Source organism: Chlamydotis macqueenii, chromosome 8 (genome assembly GCF_036417535.1).
Source record: "Chlamydotis macqueenii isolate bChlMac1 chromosome 8, bChlMac1.mat, whole genome shotgun sequence".
Classification (NCBI taxonomy): domain Eukaryota; kingdom Metazoa; phylum Chordata; class Aves; order Otidiformes; family Otididae; genus Chlamydotis; species Chlamydotis macqueenii.
The window spans coordinates 22175131-22188573 of record NC_141563.1 but is presented as its reverse complement, the minus strand read 5'-3'; the positions used below and the strand labels follow the sequence as shown (position 1 = coordinate 22188573).

General features: G+C 44.0%; 2 protein-coding genes across 4 annotated transcripts; both read right to left on the bottom strand.

The window, feature by feature from the left end:
* Nucleotides 1–747: 747 nt before the first annotated feature.
* Nucleotides 748–3190, bottom strand: C8H1orf52 (chromosome 8 C1orf52 homolog). Its single transcript, XM_086753344.1, has 3 exons — nucleotides 2852–3190; nucleotides 2509–2719; nucleotides 748–1300 (listed from the first exon to the last, which is right to left on the bottom strand). Exons 1-3 carry the CDS (start codon nucleotides 3110–3112, stop codon nucleotides 1215–1217), a joined length of 558 nt encoding a protein of 185 aa, XP_086609470.1. The 5' UTR covers nucleotides 3113–3190; the 3' UTR covers nucleotides 748–1214.
* A 2307-nt stretch (nucleotides 3191–5497) lies between these two features.
* On the bottom strand, nucleotides 5498–13443 carry BCL10 (BCL10 immune signaling adaptor). 3 transcript variants are annotated; one of them, XM_086753995.1, is made up of 4 exons: nucleotides 13299–13443; nucleotides 9083–9371; nucleotides 7535–7933; nucleotides 5498–6708 (listed from the first exon to the last, which is right to left on the bottom strand). In XM_086753995.1, exons 1-3 carry the CDS (start codon nucleotides 13386–13388, stop codon nucleotides 7566–7568), a joined length of 747 nt encoding a protein of 248 aa, XP_086610121.1. In that variant the 5' UTR covers nucleotides 13389–13443; the 3' UTR covers nucleotides 5498–6708; nucleotides 7535–7565. The 3 variants fall into 3 exon arrangements, with proteins under 3 accessions (XP_086610121.1, XP_086610120.1, XP_086610119.1); XM_086753994.1 differs by having other exon boundaries at nucleotides 5498–6705; XM_086753993.1 differs by having other exon boundaries at nucleotides 5498–7933.

Below are 13443 nucleotides of genomic sequence, written 5' to 3'. Positions count from 1 at the left end.
AACTTGTTGCTAACTCCATATACTCACTAAAAATGAATACATTTTTTTAATACATTGAGGTTAAAAATATATATTAAAAAATCACTTAAAAATATTAACATATTAGCACATATGCATACAGAACCTGTTCTGCCAAGCTAAAGTTAGTCCAAGACAGAAGCAAAATAAAAATTATGTTTACATTAATAGTTTAATTACACGCATTTCTATTAGTAGGCCTAATCTCCCTGCAGATTTCCTAAGGTACAGAAGCTTTATTTGGAAATAAACCTAGAGCAACCCTCCCTCCAACTCAGTTCTGCTAGTACTTTTTCACATTCGTCCCAAAAATCCACACAGCAGCATATCACAAATGCAATATGTACTGACTAGCACTTTGAGAAGACAACCAAATGTTTGTACTGAAATAAATACAATTTGGCAGTAAATACTATCACAGCTTTGTCATAATTTTTTTTCCACATAAAAATCTATTTTAAATTTTAGGAAGAATACATTAAATGCTTCAATTCTTCCTGCATCAATTAGTCTCATGTTTCGCTGATGCAGATCACATAACATCAAAACTAATTATCAAATATTAAACTCCGTTATTAGGTCCATGCTGTTTCAGTTTGCAGTTGTATATTTATTTCAAAGAAAACCCTGAGGAATCTGTTGTGTCATAAGAAATACATAACTGAAATGCATACAGTACAGAACTCATCCCTCCAATTCACCAGGCACGCAATGCATTTATACCGCAGATGTTTCCATATGTAGTTTTATTCCAGTGACCTATTTGCAGTCTTTACACACATTTCAAAACAACATTATGCAAACATATCGTAGGACAGTACTTAAAGAATCTTTAGTATATACTCCTTTATAAAAGGTTTTGACACAATGGAAAAGTCAGTCCAAAAAAGCTCACCTTACCAAGTTTCTTGATAAAAAAAATACCATGAAGCCCTGCAACCTGCATGAGCACAAGTACCCATCACAATGGATCCCTCTTTTAAATAAACAGGTTTGAATTTTGTTCAGTAGATGAGTTTCTATCACGACACTGTCCATTTAATTTTGTGCTTTCCAAAAGGCAAGCATACTACAGAAATAAAATTCCCTGCCTGATAGGAGAGAGAAATTCAGTAAACATGTATTTGTTCCCCATTGCAGCAGAGGAATTCAAGTTCATGGAAATTCTCATTATGGCTAAATCCAGCACACCCTGCTTATGACTTCTTCTTCTTCTTTGTCCCCTTCTCAGATTCTAGTTTACGTTTCTTAGCGGAAGCTGGTTCATCATCTTTTTCATCATCTTTAAATAAAAGACAGAGTTAATCAAAGTCAGCAAAGCCAGTACCTTTGTCTTAAACACCATCCTTACCTCAGAACAACTCACTTAACCGCACCCGAGATGTCTGGAAAAAAGACAGTAGGATTAACTGACAACATCCTCATTTTTAGAATGTGGACAGAATAGGAACGATTACTTGTTATTACTACCATAGACCACTGAGGATAACTAAGAAGAGGCCTTGTTATGCTACTGTACAGAACTTGTTCTATTTGAATAGATACGACAAAAAGCTAGAAAATGGCATTTTAGAAGCAGGAAGTAAAGTGAAGGTCAGTTAACAGCTTATCTTCTTAGTCTTTGGATAAAGGCTGACTAAGATAAATGTGTAGGGGGGAAAAAAAAGCATACAGAACAAATGGAGCAAGACAGAGACAGAAAAACTGGGAAGGAATACCCAGAACGAAAAAGGAACAAGACAGCAAAAAAATATTAATTTGGAAAAGGTTTGCTGACAACTTTACTGGTGAACCAAAACATTATCGTGCATTCTCAAAGCCCAGAATTTCTCCTATGGTTTTGTTCTTTCAGTTGGTACTGGCTGTTCTCTTTCTCCAGCAATTAAAAAAAAAAAAAAATTCCACCCTCCTGTCAGATATTTATTTACTTCCTAGATTACCATTACAGCTTGTACCATGATTAAGAGTGAAGAGGACAGTAATGTTTTCTTCAGTAATCTGTCACATGAATGTTTTATTTAAATCCCCGCTTGGCCCCCAAGTTTTGCAAACATTACAAAAACAACCCGATCTACATCTACATCACGATAGCAGCGCTCAAAGCGGCTCCCATAGCACTTTCTGTTCTAACGGTACCATGCCTGAGCCTATTAGTTTCACATAACTACAGTTCTGCAGACTCTTTAATGATTCCCCGCTTCCGCTACTGGCAATGGGCCGGGAGCAGAGAGATGGCTGCAGAGTCCCAGTTAATTCCAGGAAAGCAGAAGGCGGGCGCTGAAGCCCAGCCGTCCCTGCAGCCGACTGCTCACCTGCCCTTGAGCAGCACCGGACGCAGGAGGGCGGCAGAACTTTCCCCCGAGTCCTGGGCAGTTTGCTCCCCGTTCACAGACCCCTCACGGCACCCACGCAATTCGCCTCCCCGCACGGAGGGGTTGGAAGCCCGCAGGCGCCTGAGCAAAGCACGGCTGCCCCACGCCAGGACCTCACCCGATTCCGCGGCTTCCTGCTCCTCATCCGGCAGAAACCGGGCTTTGCCGGCCTGCCAGGGCGCGTCGTCGCCGTTGTCCTCGTAGATGTTGGACCACTTTATGGCCATGTCGAGGGCTGGGGGCGGCGGGGGCTTCTTCTCGGGCACGGGGCTGTAGGTCTCCGGCGGGGGCACGGCGTTGCTCTTCCACACCCTGAACTCCCTGGGGGGCTGCAGGAGAGAGCAGGGCACCCGTCACACCGGGCCTCGCCGCCCGCGGCGGCTACAGGCGGCACGGCACGGCACAGCACGGCACGGCACGGCACGGCACGGCCCCACCCGGCCGCCCCCCGCCCCCCGCACCTCCTCGGGCGCCCGCAGGACGCGGCTTTCCCAGTCGATCTGCTTGTTCAGCGGGTTGTAGAGGAAGGCGGGCGGCTGCGATACCCTACGGAAGAGCTCGTCGGGCGGCGGCAGCCGCGGCCGCCGCCCCGGGCTGCCCCTCGCCGGCGCGTCGCTCCCCGCCTGCCGTTCGTCGGGCTGAGGCTCGTCGGCCTCCGAGTCGGAGCTGGAGCTGCCGTAGGCCGCGAAATAGCCCAGCGGGTCCTCTCCCTCCCCCGCCATGGCGGGCCCTGCTGCCGCGACACCGCCCGCGCGGAAACCGGGGCTGCGCCGAGGGTTCCGGGCTGCCGCGCCACGGAGAGGAGCCCGGGGTCCCGCCGCCTGCCCCAGCCGGGCCCCGCGATGGCCCTCGGGAAACGAACCCCACGATTGTTTTCGCGTGGGTGGGGTCCCGCTGCGAACGGGATCCAGCCAAAGGAGGAGGCGGACAAAGCTGACCCTTCTGGGGGCTACGCAGCGCCCACCCCAGTCATTCGGGCATTTTTTCCCTCTAAGCGAGCGTAGACAGATACAGAAAATGAGACATGAAACTGAGACCACCTGCATTTCTCCTTTTTTCCCCCCACACCTGCAGGCCTAAGTAAAGAGAAGACGTTTTCCTTACTGCTTGAGCGTGAGCTAACCCAGGGCCGATAAAGCTTGGAACATCGCCTATCCTGTTCCAGCGTAAGCAGTCACATAGGCTGCCTTCACTGAAACAGAGTTTTCAAATCTGTTAGAAACTTTTTGCACTAGTCTTCTCTTGTAATCTATTTTGGCATCAGCTGAAGTATTTCTAGCACTGTTCAGGTTACTTATACTACCAAGGGAGCAGGATAAGGTTTAAGGAAGGGGCTTTTGTTGTATACAATACGATCACTTCCATTATTGCAAAGATACTAAAGAGGGTCCAGCTGATTTCTCATGATCAATACTATAATCACTGTTTTGAAAGAAACCCTATACACGAAGCGTGATGAAAACAACCACTGAAGTGAGCCTCCACAGTCCCTGCAACGTTTGCAAATCCCTTTTTGAGTCACACTCCTCAGCACTCAAAGGTTTGGTTTCTCCCTTGCTATTAATAAAAATGAAAATATTAATTTAAGAGTGAAGTCAATATATGCATGGCTGGAAGCAACATCTCTCACATCTTTAAGAAGCTGAGCAATCGAGTCACTTGACAAAAAGCAAGAATCAGGTTAGCAGTACCAGTCACAACCCACAGAAAGTGTACTTAAGCAGATGAGGTCTTAATTTCACATGCATGCTTTCCCTATACACTGCTCTGCATGCAGTCCTACAGGTATTTCACATTAAGTCAGTCTTTCCACCAAAGACAAACCTCTCTTCAAAAAGAGGAGGAGAACAAAAGCCTCCCGCACCCACAGAACCAAAACCACTGTCGTGGTTTTGTTTAGTAGGGGGGGGCCTAAGGTGGTAGCTTCTGTAGGAAACTGCTAGAAGTCGCTCCCCTTTGTTCAGGGGACTTGGCCAGGCCTAGGGCGGACCCACTGCTGGCCAAGGCCGAGCCGATTGGTAGCAGAATGTCTCGTGATAACGCCTCTGCGATAACATATTTAAGAATGGAAAAACAGGAAAAAAAAAAGAGAGAGAAGAGAAGATGTGAAGAAGCTGAGCAGGGGCAGAGGCGCAGAGGGGGAGGCGCAGGCCTCATGGGCCTTGCAGGCCTCACCCTCTGGCCTCTCGCCATGCAGCCGACTGGGCCCGACTCGGTCCAGCCCAGCTGCAAGAAGTGGAAAGGAGATGAGAAGTGAATAAGATGTAAAAAAGATCCTGAGAGACATCTACCAGCCTGTTGTGAGGAACGGCTGCAGATGCCAAGGTCAGTTCAGAAGGAGGGGGAGGAGTAATGCGGCTCCTGGCCAAGATTCCCCTGCAGCCTGTGGTGACGACCATGGTGGAGCAGGTTGTCCCCCTGCAGCCCATGGAGGTCCACGGAGGAGCAGAGATCCACTTGGAGCCCGTGAAGGACCCCGTACCGGGGGAGGTGGATGCCTGAAGGCAGCTGTGGCCCATGGAGGGCCCGCTGGGACAGCTGTTCTGGAGAGACTGCACCCGTGGAAGAGATGACCCATGCCGGAGCAGTTCCACAAAGGACTGTGGCCCGTGGGAGGGACCCCACGCTGGAGCAGGGGAGGAATGTGAGGAGTTCTTCCCCCAACCATGAAGCAGCGGCGTAAAACAACACACAATGAACTGACTGCAACCCCCATTCCCTCTTCCCCCCTGTGTCGCTCGGGGGGGGGAAGGTAGTAGAGATAATGTTAAGCTTGGGAAGAGGGAGGGGTGGATGGAGGTTATCTTGTTCTCTGTCTCATTATCCTGCTATTTGTAGTAATAAATGAATAGTTTTCCCCAAGTCGAGTCTGTTTTGCCCGTGACGGTAACTTTAAGGATTTCTCCCTGTCCTTATCTCAAACCTCGAGCCGTTTTTCCTTATATTTTCTCTCCCTGTTCTCTCAGAAGGTGGGGGGAGTGAGAGAGAGACTGCGTAGTCTGGTCCGATCGGGGCTGAACTACGACAACCACACATCCAGAGACTGGCATGGACTGCTCTTACAGCCTCTACAATTTCATGAGAGAAGCAGACAGGAAAACAGGCAGTTATACAAAAGAATTTATTCCAAAAGTTGTGATAAAAACATTTCAAATTAAAAAAAAATGCACGTTATAAACATTTGGTAAGATAATACATTCATTTAAAGTCTCAGGTTAACAGGTTCCACTGCAGGAGCGATCCCTGCACAGGCAGGCTCCCCGCAGGCCCCGCAGCGCATGCCGGGGCAAGCAGCACACCCCGCGCGTTCGGGTTTAGATCCGCAAGGCTCTCTTCACCCTGAGCCGACGCTCTTTTTCAGTTAAGGCCAAGCTTGTTCACTCTCCTCCACTTACAAGAACCCAAGAAGGGACCCAAGCCTAAGCACAGCTCTGTAAGTGGTTACAGTGGGCATTCAGACACACCATTTTTCAGATATCGCGAGCATGTGCAACTACAGTTCAAGTTCATGGAACAGAGGGATTTAAGCCTACCCTTAATTTCATGTTAGGGATCAAAATTTTGCTTGCATATTTAGGCACTTAACTTCCAGAGCACCTTCTGAACCAAACAGTTTTGTTCAAAAGCATTTTCACCGTCCCGACAGTCTATGACCTTAGAGGTGTACAAGAAAAACAAGGATTTTTCTAAACACTAAACAGACGCCTACATCTTTATCAAATGTAAGCCATCCATTACTAAGTACGGAGTGTAGCTGAATATTGCAGTTTATTTTAACCTACTTCCAAAACCAGAGTAAACATGAAGAAAACATTAGAGACTATACTGAGGTCCTGCGGATGGCCTGCCTCCAGAAAAGAACACCACAGCTTAGGAATACTGCCTGGGTTGGAATTTGAATGGAATTACACAGCTATAGCACTGTATGAGAGCCAAAATAAATTAAAGCCTTAAATACAAACCTACCTTTTGACATGCTGAAAACATCTCATCGCTTTAAAATGTAGTACTGCAGAACACACCTGTACACGTCCAAGTAAGAGCCTGTCTTTGCCTAGTAATTTTAAAGTTATCACAAGCCAACTACATAGAAAGTAGATTCCAACTCAGAGTATGAGAGGAACACAGCATGTTACACTGCGTCAAGAAATGAGAACCTTCCCATGCTGAAATAGTTTAAAATGCATTTGACTCTGAACAGTTTGATATGTAAACCTGTCTATCTGCTTTGAGAAGTAGGTAGCCGAAGTGCGACATTTCCAAGAGTCCTTCCGGGATGGATACCTTCTTGCTACAGGACGACTCCTCTACTTACCTACTGGGACAAAACATACAAACTTTGCCTCTTAATAGCACTATACAATAACATTTTCTTACAGCCCATATGAAGCTGCTACAGCAGTTTACATTCCTTTTCCAGTACTAACGAGAATTTATATTTAAAGTGCATTTCAAATCATAAATCTCTAACTAATATAAAAGAATAATATGCTAAGACTTGTGGAAGTATATTTGCTAACTCAAATCACTGCGATAGCAAGTGTCTTTTGATTTACTGGTAGGACAGAGAATAAAGTTCAGACAATTAAGAGACTTCTTGCAAATAAGCATAGCTACAGATTTGGCTAGATTACTTTTTTTTTTGGCAAATGGAGCTGCACACACAGAGGGCAGAATTTATCCTATTGGTAAACATTTAATTTGGTAAATTAGTTAAAGATTTTTGGTAAATGAGCTTAAGCTCTTAGTTCAGAAAGTTATTCTTCAATAGTCAATACTTTTCCTAACCATCTTTCCCAATTCACCCATCACAGAAAGTTTAAGAAAAACAGATTTGTTAGTTTCTGTAAGAAGAAAAGACTCCATTTGTTCTATAATTGCAGCTTAAATATCTGCAACTAAATGTGAAATCTTAAATACATTGGCTTAAAAACCAAACCTTTGCTGATGTAATACCATGATCTTTTGGAAAAAGCTCCCTAAAGAACATAAAATCAAGCAGCTCCAGAGCCACTTAATTACAAAAAAAAAAAAATTACTCCTTAAAAACAGTAAATAGCACAGACTTTCATCTGATTTTGCTAGTTAGCAGTTTGAAAACATTTTTTTTAACTTCTATAAGACATCACACAAAGTTTCAGTACCATTTGGATGATGAGACAAAAGTCACTATGTTCACTGTGGTTGAAGAGAACGTGATCTTAAAGGCAAAAAGCAATTGTCACTTGAACTAGTAGACGGTTCTTGCTGCTCTGACTGGAGCTCTGGTGGGAGGGGGGGTGCACCGGGGTCTCCAGGCCCTGGAAGGGTGGCTGTGAAAACAGCACACTCTGCATTTCCCATCTCTGCAATTGGTAAATTCATTGAATGAAGAGAGACAGCAGATACAAAGGCAGCAGTGCTATAATCTTCTTCTGGATGATGTATCTGGATAGTTTCTTTGTCTTTAATTTTATCGAAAAAATTAGATTCATCAGAATACGATCTAGAAAGATTATTCGTTCCTCCATACAGTGAGGTCATACAGGTGCTGCAGCTTAGACCTAAGGCAAAAAACAAAGACCAGTTTTAATTATAATATGGTGCACTCTTAAAACTGTGCTCTGATTTAATACCAGTTTGACAATCAAGATTGTCTGTATTTTTAACAGACTAACCTCTTTTCATCTCACCTGTGACATGTCAATATTCATGACAAATAAAAAAATACACGCAGGTTCTCTAGGCTGATGTGAATGATTTCTCTACATCTCTGTATCAGCTACTATTTGACAAAGATGCACCATAATTTAAGCTTCAATTTAGGAAGTTACTTTAGCCCTCTGAACTATCTTTTAATGGATTTTTCTCACTACATTCTCCAGACTTTAAACACTTCAGCTACCTGGTTCCACTCCAAAGCACACTGCATTTGAAGGCTGTTTTACCTGAAGCCAAAAAAAACTTCAGGCCTTTCATCTCTAGGGTTAAAATGGACTTCTTCCTTCTTTAATTCTCTCTTGATGGGTGTAGAAGGGTAAGTAAGGTTTTTGGCTTAGAAGGCTTACACTTTCTTTATCTGCCTTAAAGTATGAGTACATATAGTCACTTCAAGCTTTGTGAGCCAACAAAACCTCTCTGCCTGTATGATGCAACACATGAATACATTTATACAGTGCCTAATTTTAAGTTTTGACATTGAAGGCGTACAGGAGAATTCTCCTCAGGTTGCATTTGCTGGCTTATCTTCTGCTGAGGTGCAAAGTTTAACAAAACCAGAGCATCTTGCCACTGCAGTAAATAGCTTCAACAGAAATGCAAGATGGAAGATGACCACCTATTTCAAGTTCTGAATTAGAACATCATAGAAAGCAAAACTGAGATGTGAAGACAGACTTATCCATTATAACAACACACACTAGGGTTTTTTGCAATTTATTATTTATGATGTGTTCAGAGAGTAAAAAGGCAAAGCCAGGATACATGCACTAGGATCTAAAATCCAAACTGGTGATACTTCCAAAATTGCTGTCCCAAACACCAGAGGAAGAAAAACAAACAAACAAACAAAACCACCACCCCCAAAAAAACCCCCACCAACCAACCACCCAACAAAAAACCTGTACTAAGAAACATGATTTAAAGAACTGTTGGAGTTAAGTTATTTTGAGAGTCTGTAAAACTAATGTCTTATAAAATATTAAACTTCTCACCTTTGAGAGCTTCAAGTTTTTCATTTTTGACTTTCAACACTACATCAGTTATCTTTTGTAACAGGAAGTTTTGTGTTCTTTCACGTCTGATAGATTCAACCAAAGCATCTAGTCCCTTTGGGTTTTCTGCTAAGTAGTCCAATAACTTCCCAGTTTTTTTCCTACTGGAAGATCGAGAAGAAATTTCTTCTGTGTCCTCTCTAGTGAGTATTTTCTTTGAACGCAGGTAATCAAAGTGTCTCTCAGCTATGATTTTATCACACAGGTAAGGACGCATCCTTTCTAAAGCCTGAAAAACAAAACAAATGAGTGTTAGCCAATCTTTCAGTTTATTTAGAAGCCTGTATTTGAAACCTGTATGATTTTGATACAGGTTAACTAAACAATTTTTAAAGCTGTAATTGTGTTACCTAGCAAAGATTTTTTTCAGTGTAAATAAATATATGGTTTTTTAATAACATCATCTAATTTGCTTATCTCTTTCATGAGTTTTCTTTAAGTGAATTCAGGAGTTTTAATGTGTGTTAAGTAAAAAGGTGAACACTTACTAAAAACATTAGTTACATCAAGTAGGTGGTTATCATATTTCAGAACGTTCACCAAGTAAAAATGAGAAGAAATTATACCAAAAAACCACAACAGCGCCTACTCACTACAGACACACTCATTCTCACTTGACTACCCAACTGACACATTTCCATACTATTTGTATCCATGAGGCACAACTGCAAAATATTGCAGTTATTGATGTTTTCTGCACACTGAGTAAAAGCAGTCTCAGCAACAGCATGAATATACTCACTGTTTAAAGTGTTTGTTAAATAAACACCACTATTTACAAGTTAACAGATTACTAGCATCCAAAATACATGCATTTTTATCCACAGATATACCTACTCTCCACAACTTTACTGGTTGCTTTTTGTCTTCATCAAGCTGCCTTCTTTTGGTTTAAGATTTTATACTAAACACCTGAAGCAATTCGCACACCCCTAACACGCTGCACAGACCACTGTGAGTTAGTGCAACTCTGATGACTCTGGTAAAAGCAAAGTGACTCTGCCCTCTGCAGCATAACTTCACCTTACAAGCTGGTAAGCTGGTTGCTTAAGTCCTCTCCATAACCAGTAAAAAGAGCGAGCTGGAACAACCTGCCTATGGGAGGGGGCTTTTTCAAAAGAAAAAGCAATCTTCCTCCACCTTGCTCAGAGGGTACATACAAGCACAGACATCACCAAAATGTGATCGAACATCGCGTTAACAAGCCTGCTTGATATCAACATCGAAACAGAATTAGTGCATGTGCTCACAATTGCTCTGTTTTCAGTACTCACTACTCTATGAAGATGAAAGTCACAAATGACATCTCCATGCTTGAAAAACAAGCTCTCATTTTATATAACACTACAAAATTGGCAGTTTCTTCTGCCAACATTTTTCACTTTGCAGAATTACACAAGAAGCCAGATATCCACTAGCTGAATATTACTGATGTGAAAAAACTAATGCCCCCTTCAAGTTTCATTTGATTCATAAAAAAAGAAAAAAAAAATTGAGCCAGAAGGAAAAGCACTTTTACATACAAGACATTGCGAAGAGATGGCAAGAAACAAAACTTCTTTCTTGCAGAAAGTTTTCAAATATCCTCCTGCTTTTTGAGACTAGATTCCATAACAGCAGCATTTAAAAGTTAAAATTTGAAAACAACTGTTTGCCTTACAGCCATTTACTAGCTCAGTAAATGGAAGTGGAAGAAGAGCTAGTTATGGAGATGTACTTTAAGATAGATTACTTCAAATAGCAAAATACTGTCTGGTATACTGGTGCTAGGAAAGCACCAATAACTCTTAACGAAAAAAATCTTCCTGACTGCTCCACTAAGTATAGCAGAGGATAAATGTGTTGTTCTAGTTGCTCTTTAGGATCCAACAAATACTAAGCTATCAACAAACAGCCTGTGGTTACACAGTTGTTAAACAAAACATCAGATGAGTATGCATGCAAAATAAAGGAAGGCTTTTGGCTGTAGACTATCACTAGACTGAATACAATGTAAAACCAAAAACGTAAGGGAGCAGCTCCACAGTGGCCAATTTAAGTGCACGGAACACTCCCCTCTGCATGGCAGCTGTGTTCCTACCCTTTCCCTTGTACTGGTGGATGAGAAGATCCAGTCAAGAACCCGAATTGGTGCTTTTTTTCCTCTCTCCCACAGCCAGATTAATTACTTGATCCAGTTTAATGTGTGGTCACATTGGCACTAGTGGTGGCATAACAACTAGGATAAGAGCACAAGAGTGCAACAGTACAGTTTACATCAACTTAGGCGGCTCTGGAATACATCTTGAGTTCAACCGCAACAAGTCCACACCTTGGTTAACAAATGTAGTAAGCAATGCAGATTTCTTCAGTTCTCATGAAGGATCAACCAACAAACTCTGAAACGTTAAGTCAGTCACCCTTTCAGCATTAAAAGAATACAGTTGTTATTGAATAGAAAGACTATTGTGTTTTGACTAACATCTTCCTGTAATGAGCCTTTCACTGTGTGAAGCGTATCAGGTCTGAATTCCCCTCTGCACTGTCCTCATCGGTTAACAGTTTATGAGAGACAGAAAGAGTAAACTCAGCAGAACAGAAGCTTTAAATATGCTTTGCTCTGCACTAGTTCGTCCAGCTCACTGCCTCCTTCCCAGCTCTTGAATGTAAGACTCCAAACTTTTAATTCCTCCTCAAGACAACTATATCCAGACGAAGTTATCCTTGCAAGTTAGCTTTCCGAGGTATGTTGTCACATAACATACACAGTACTTCTGGCAATGCAGCACTTCTCTTTGAGGTGACCCCATCAAAGTTACTTGAACAACTTTCAAATAGCTGAGTTTACACTGAACCAGCACTTTGTATCGTGAAGTGGCAACACTTAAAATCTGAGAGATGAAGCTCTTAAGTCAGATGTATTGGATTGGGTTTTGATGATAAAACCAATGTTATGTCTTTCTACATATTAGGTTTCCATCAAGTCCTCCAACTACTATGGGAAATCCTGTAAGATTAACGGCTGAAGTGAAATACATGCACTTCTGTGAGACGCAGCTGCAAATTCAGTCACTGACATAGATTAACATACATATCATGTTACATATATTGTGTGGTTTAAGTAGTTTAAGGTGTAACTACTGGATGCTAACCATTGCAGTAGTACCCTGCGGTTCCACAGAAACAAGTAATAGCTTGAAAAACATACCTCACAGAACCACGACAAAGCATTCAAAGAAAATTATGTACGTATAAAGCCAGTAAAAAACCAAACCTGAACTTCAAACATTCTTTATTGTGCTTTAAAGGAACCAAATAAGTCAAACATAAAACATAGTTAATTACAAACAGAAGCATGGGTGGTCAATAAATAATTGATAAACTTTTTTTTTTCTTTAAAGTAACCAATCACTTGTCGAGGTTGGTTGGCACATTGCTTGCTTCACAGTCTAGCAAAGAGATAAGTAAATCCAGACTGAATCAGGATAAAGTCTTCCCTCAGATTCCAGGCATCAATGAATAAATACAGGAAAAAAAAACACAACCAGGACAATATAGAACAAAAAACCTTAAAAAAGCTATCAACATTTAATCCAAATATTCATGCTCTACAAGAGAGAGTCTTATCAACGCCAAGAGAAGCACATACAGTCGCAGGTTCCCTTTGGATACCGTGTTAACTGCCCATCGGTTCCACTCCACACCACGAAAGCCAAGCCCCTGCCGCTCCGGCCTCCGAGCGGGACGCGGGCGCAGAGCGCTGCGGGGAACGCAGGACAACCGCACTTCACGGGGCGGCCGCCCCCGGGGCTCAGCCTTGGCAGGTCCGTGCCCGCCTCGCACTGGGCGCCCCCCGGGGGCAGGGACGCGGGAGGGCCGCCCCGGGGCCCAGCCCAGCGCCGCGGGGCCCAGTGCCGGGCCCGCCGCCCGCGCCGCACGTGACCTGCCCGCCCCCGCGGGCGGGCTGCGGGAAGGCGGCGGGGAATTCCAGGCGGCGCGGCAGGGGCCTGGCCCGGCCCGGCCCAGCGGCCGCTGGTGGCCTGCCCGCCTCCGCGCCGGCCTCCCCCCTCGGACGCCCGTTCTGACGGGGCTTCCGCTTCCACCGCCCGGGCCCCGGCCCGGCCACACCCCGCCGCGCACTGGGCACTCCAGCCTCTCGGCTCGGCCCCCCACTTACATCCTTTTTCACCTCGGCCATCTCGTCCTCCGTTAGCGGCCGCCCCACAACCCCGGAGGCCGAGGCCGAGGCCGAACTCGGGCCTGCCATAGCGGAAACCCCTCCACCAGCGCCGCCGCCGCTGGGGAAAACCGCTCAGGGCAGC

Excerpts from the sequence above, each read along its gene's own strand:
- C8H1orf52 (XM_086753344.1), bottom strand. The coding sequence starts at position 3,112 with ATGGCGGGGGAGGGAGAGGACCCGCTGGGCTATTTCGCGGCCTACGGC. Across the intron at positions 2,720-2,851 it reads TCCTGCGGGCGCCCGAGGAG|CCCCCCAGGGAGTTCAGGGT; the intron begins GTGCGGGGGGCG and ends TCTCTCCTGCAG. Across the intron at positions 1,301-2,508 it reads GCAGGAAGCCGCGGAATCGG|ATGATGAAAAAGATGATGAA; the intron begins GTGAGGTCCTGG and ends TTTTATTTAAAG.
- BCL10 (XM_086753993.1), bottom strand. The coding sequence starts at position 13,388 with ATGGCAGGCCCGAGTTCGGCCTCGGCCTCGGCCTCCGGGGTTGTGGGG. Across the intron at positions 9,372-13,298 it reads TGGCCGAGGTGAAAAAGGAT|GCTTTAGAAAGGATGCGTCC; the intron begins GTAAGTGGGGGG and ends TTTGTTTTTCAG. Across the intron at positions 7,934-9,082 it reads AAAACTTGAAGCTCTCAAAG|GTCTAAGCTGCAGCACCTGT; the intron begins GTGAGAAGTTTA and ends TTTTTGCCTTAG.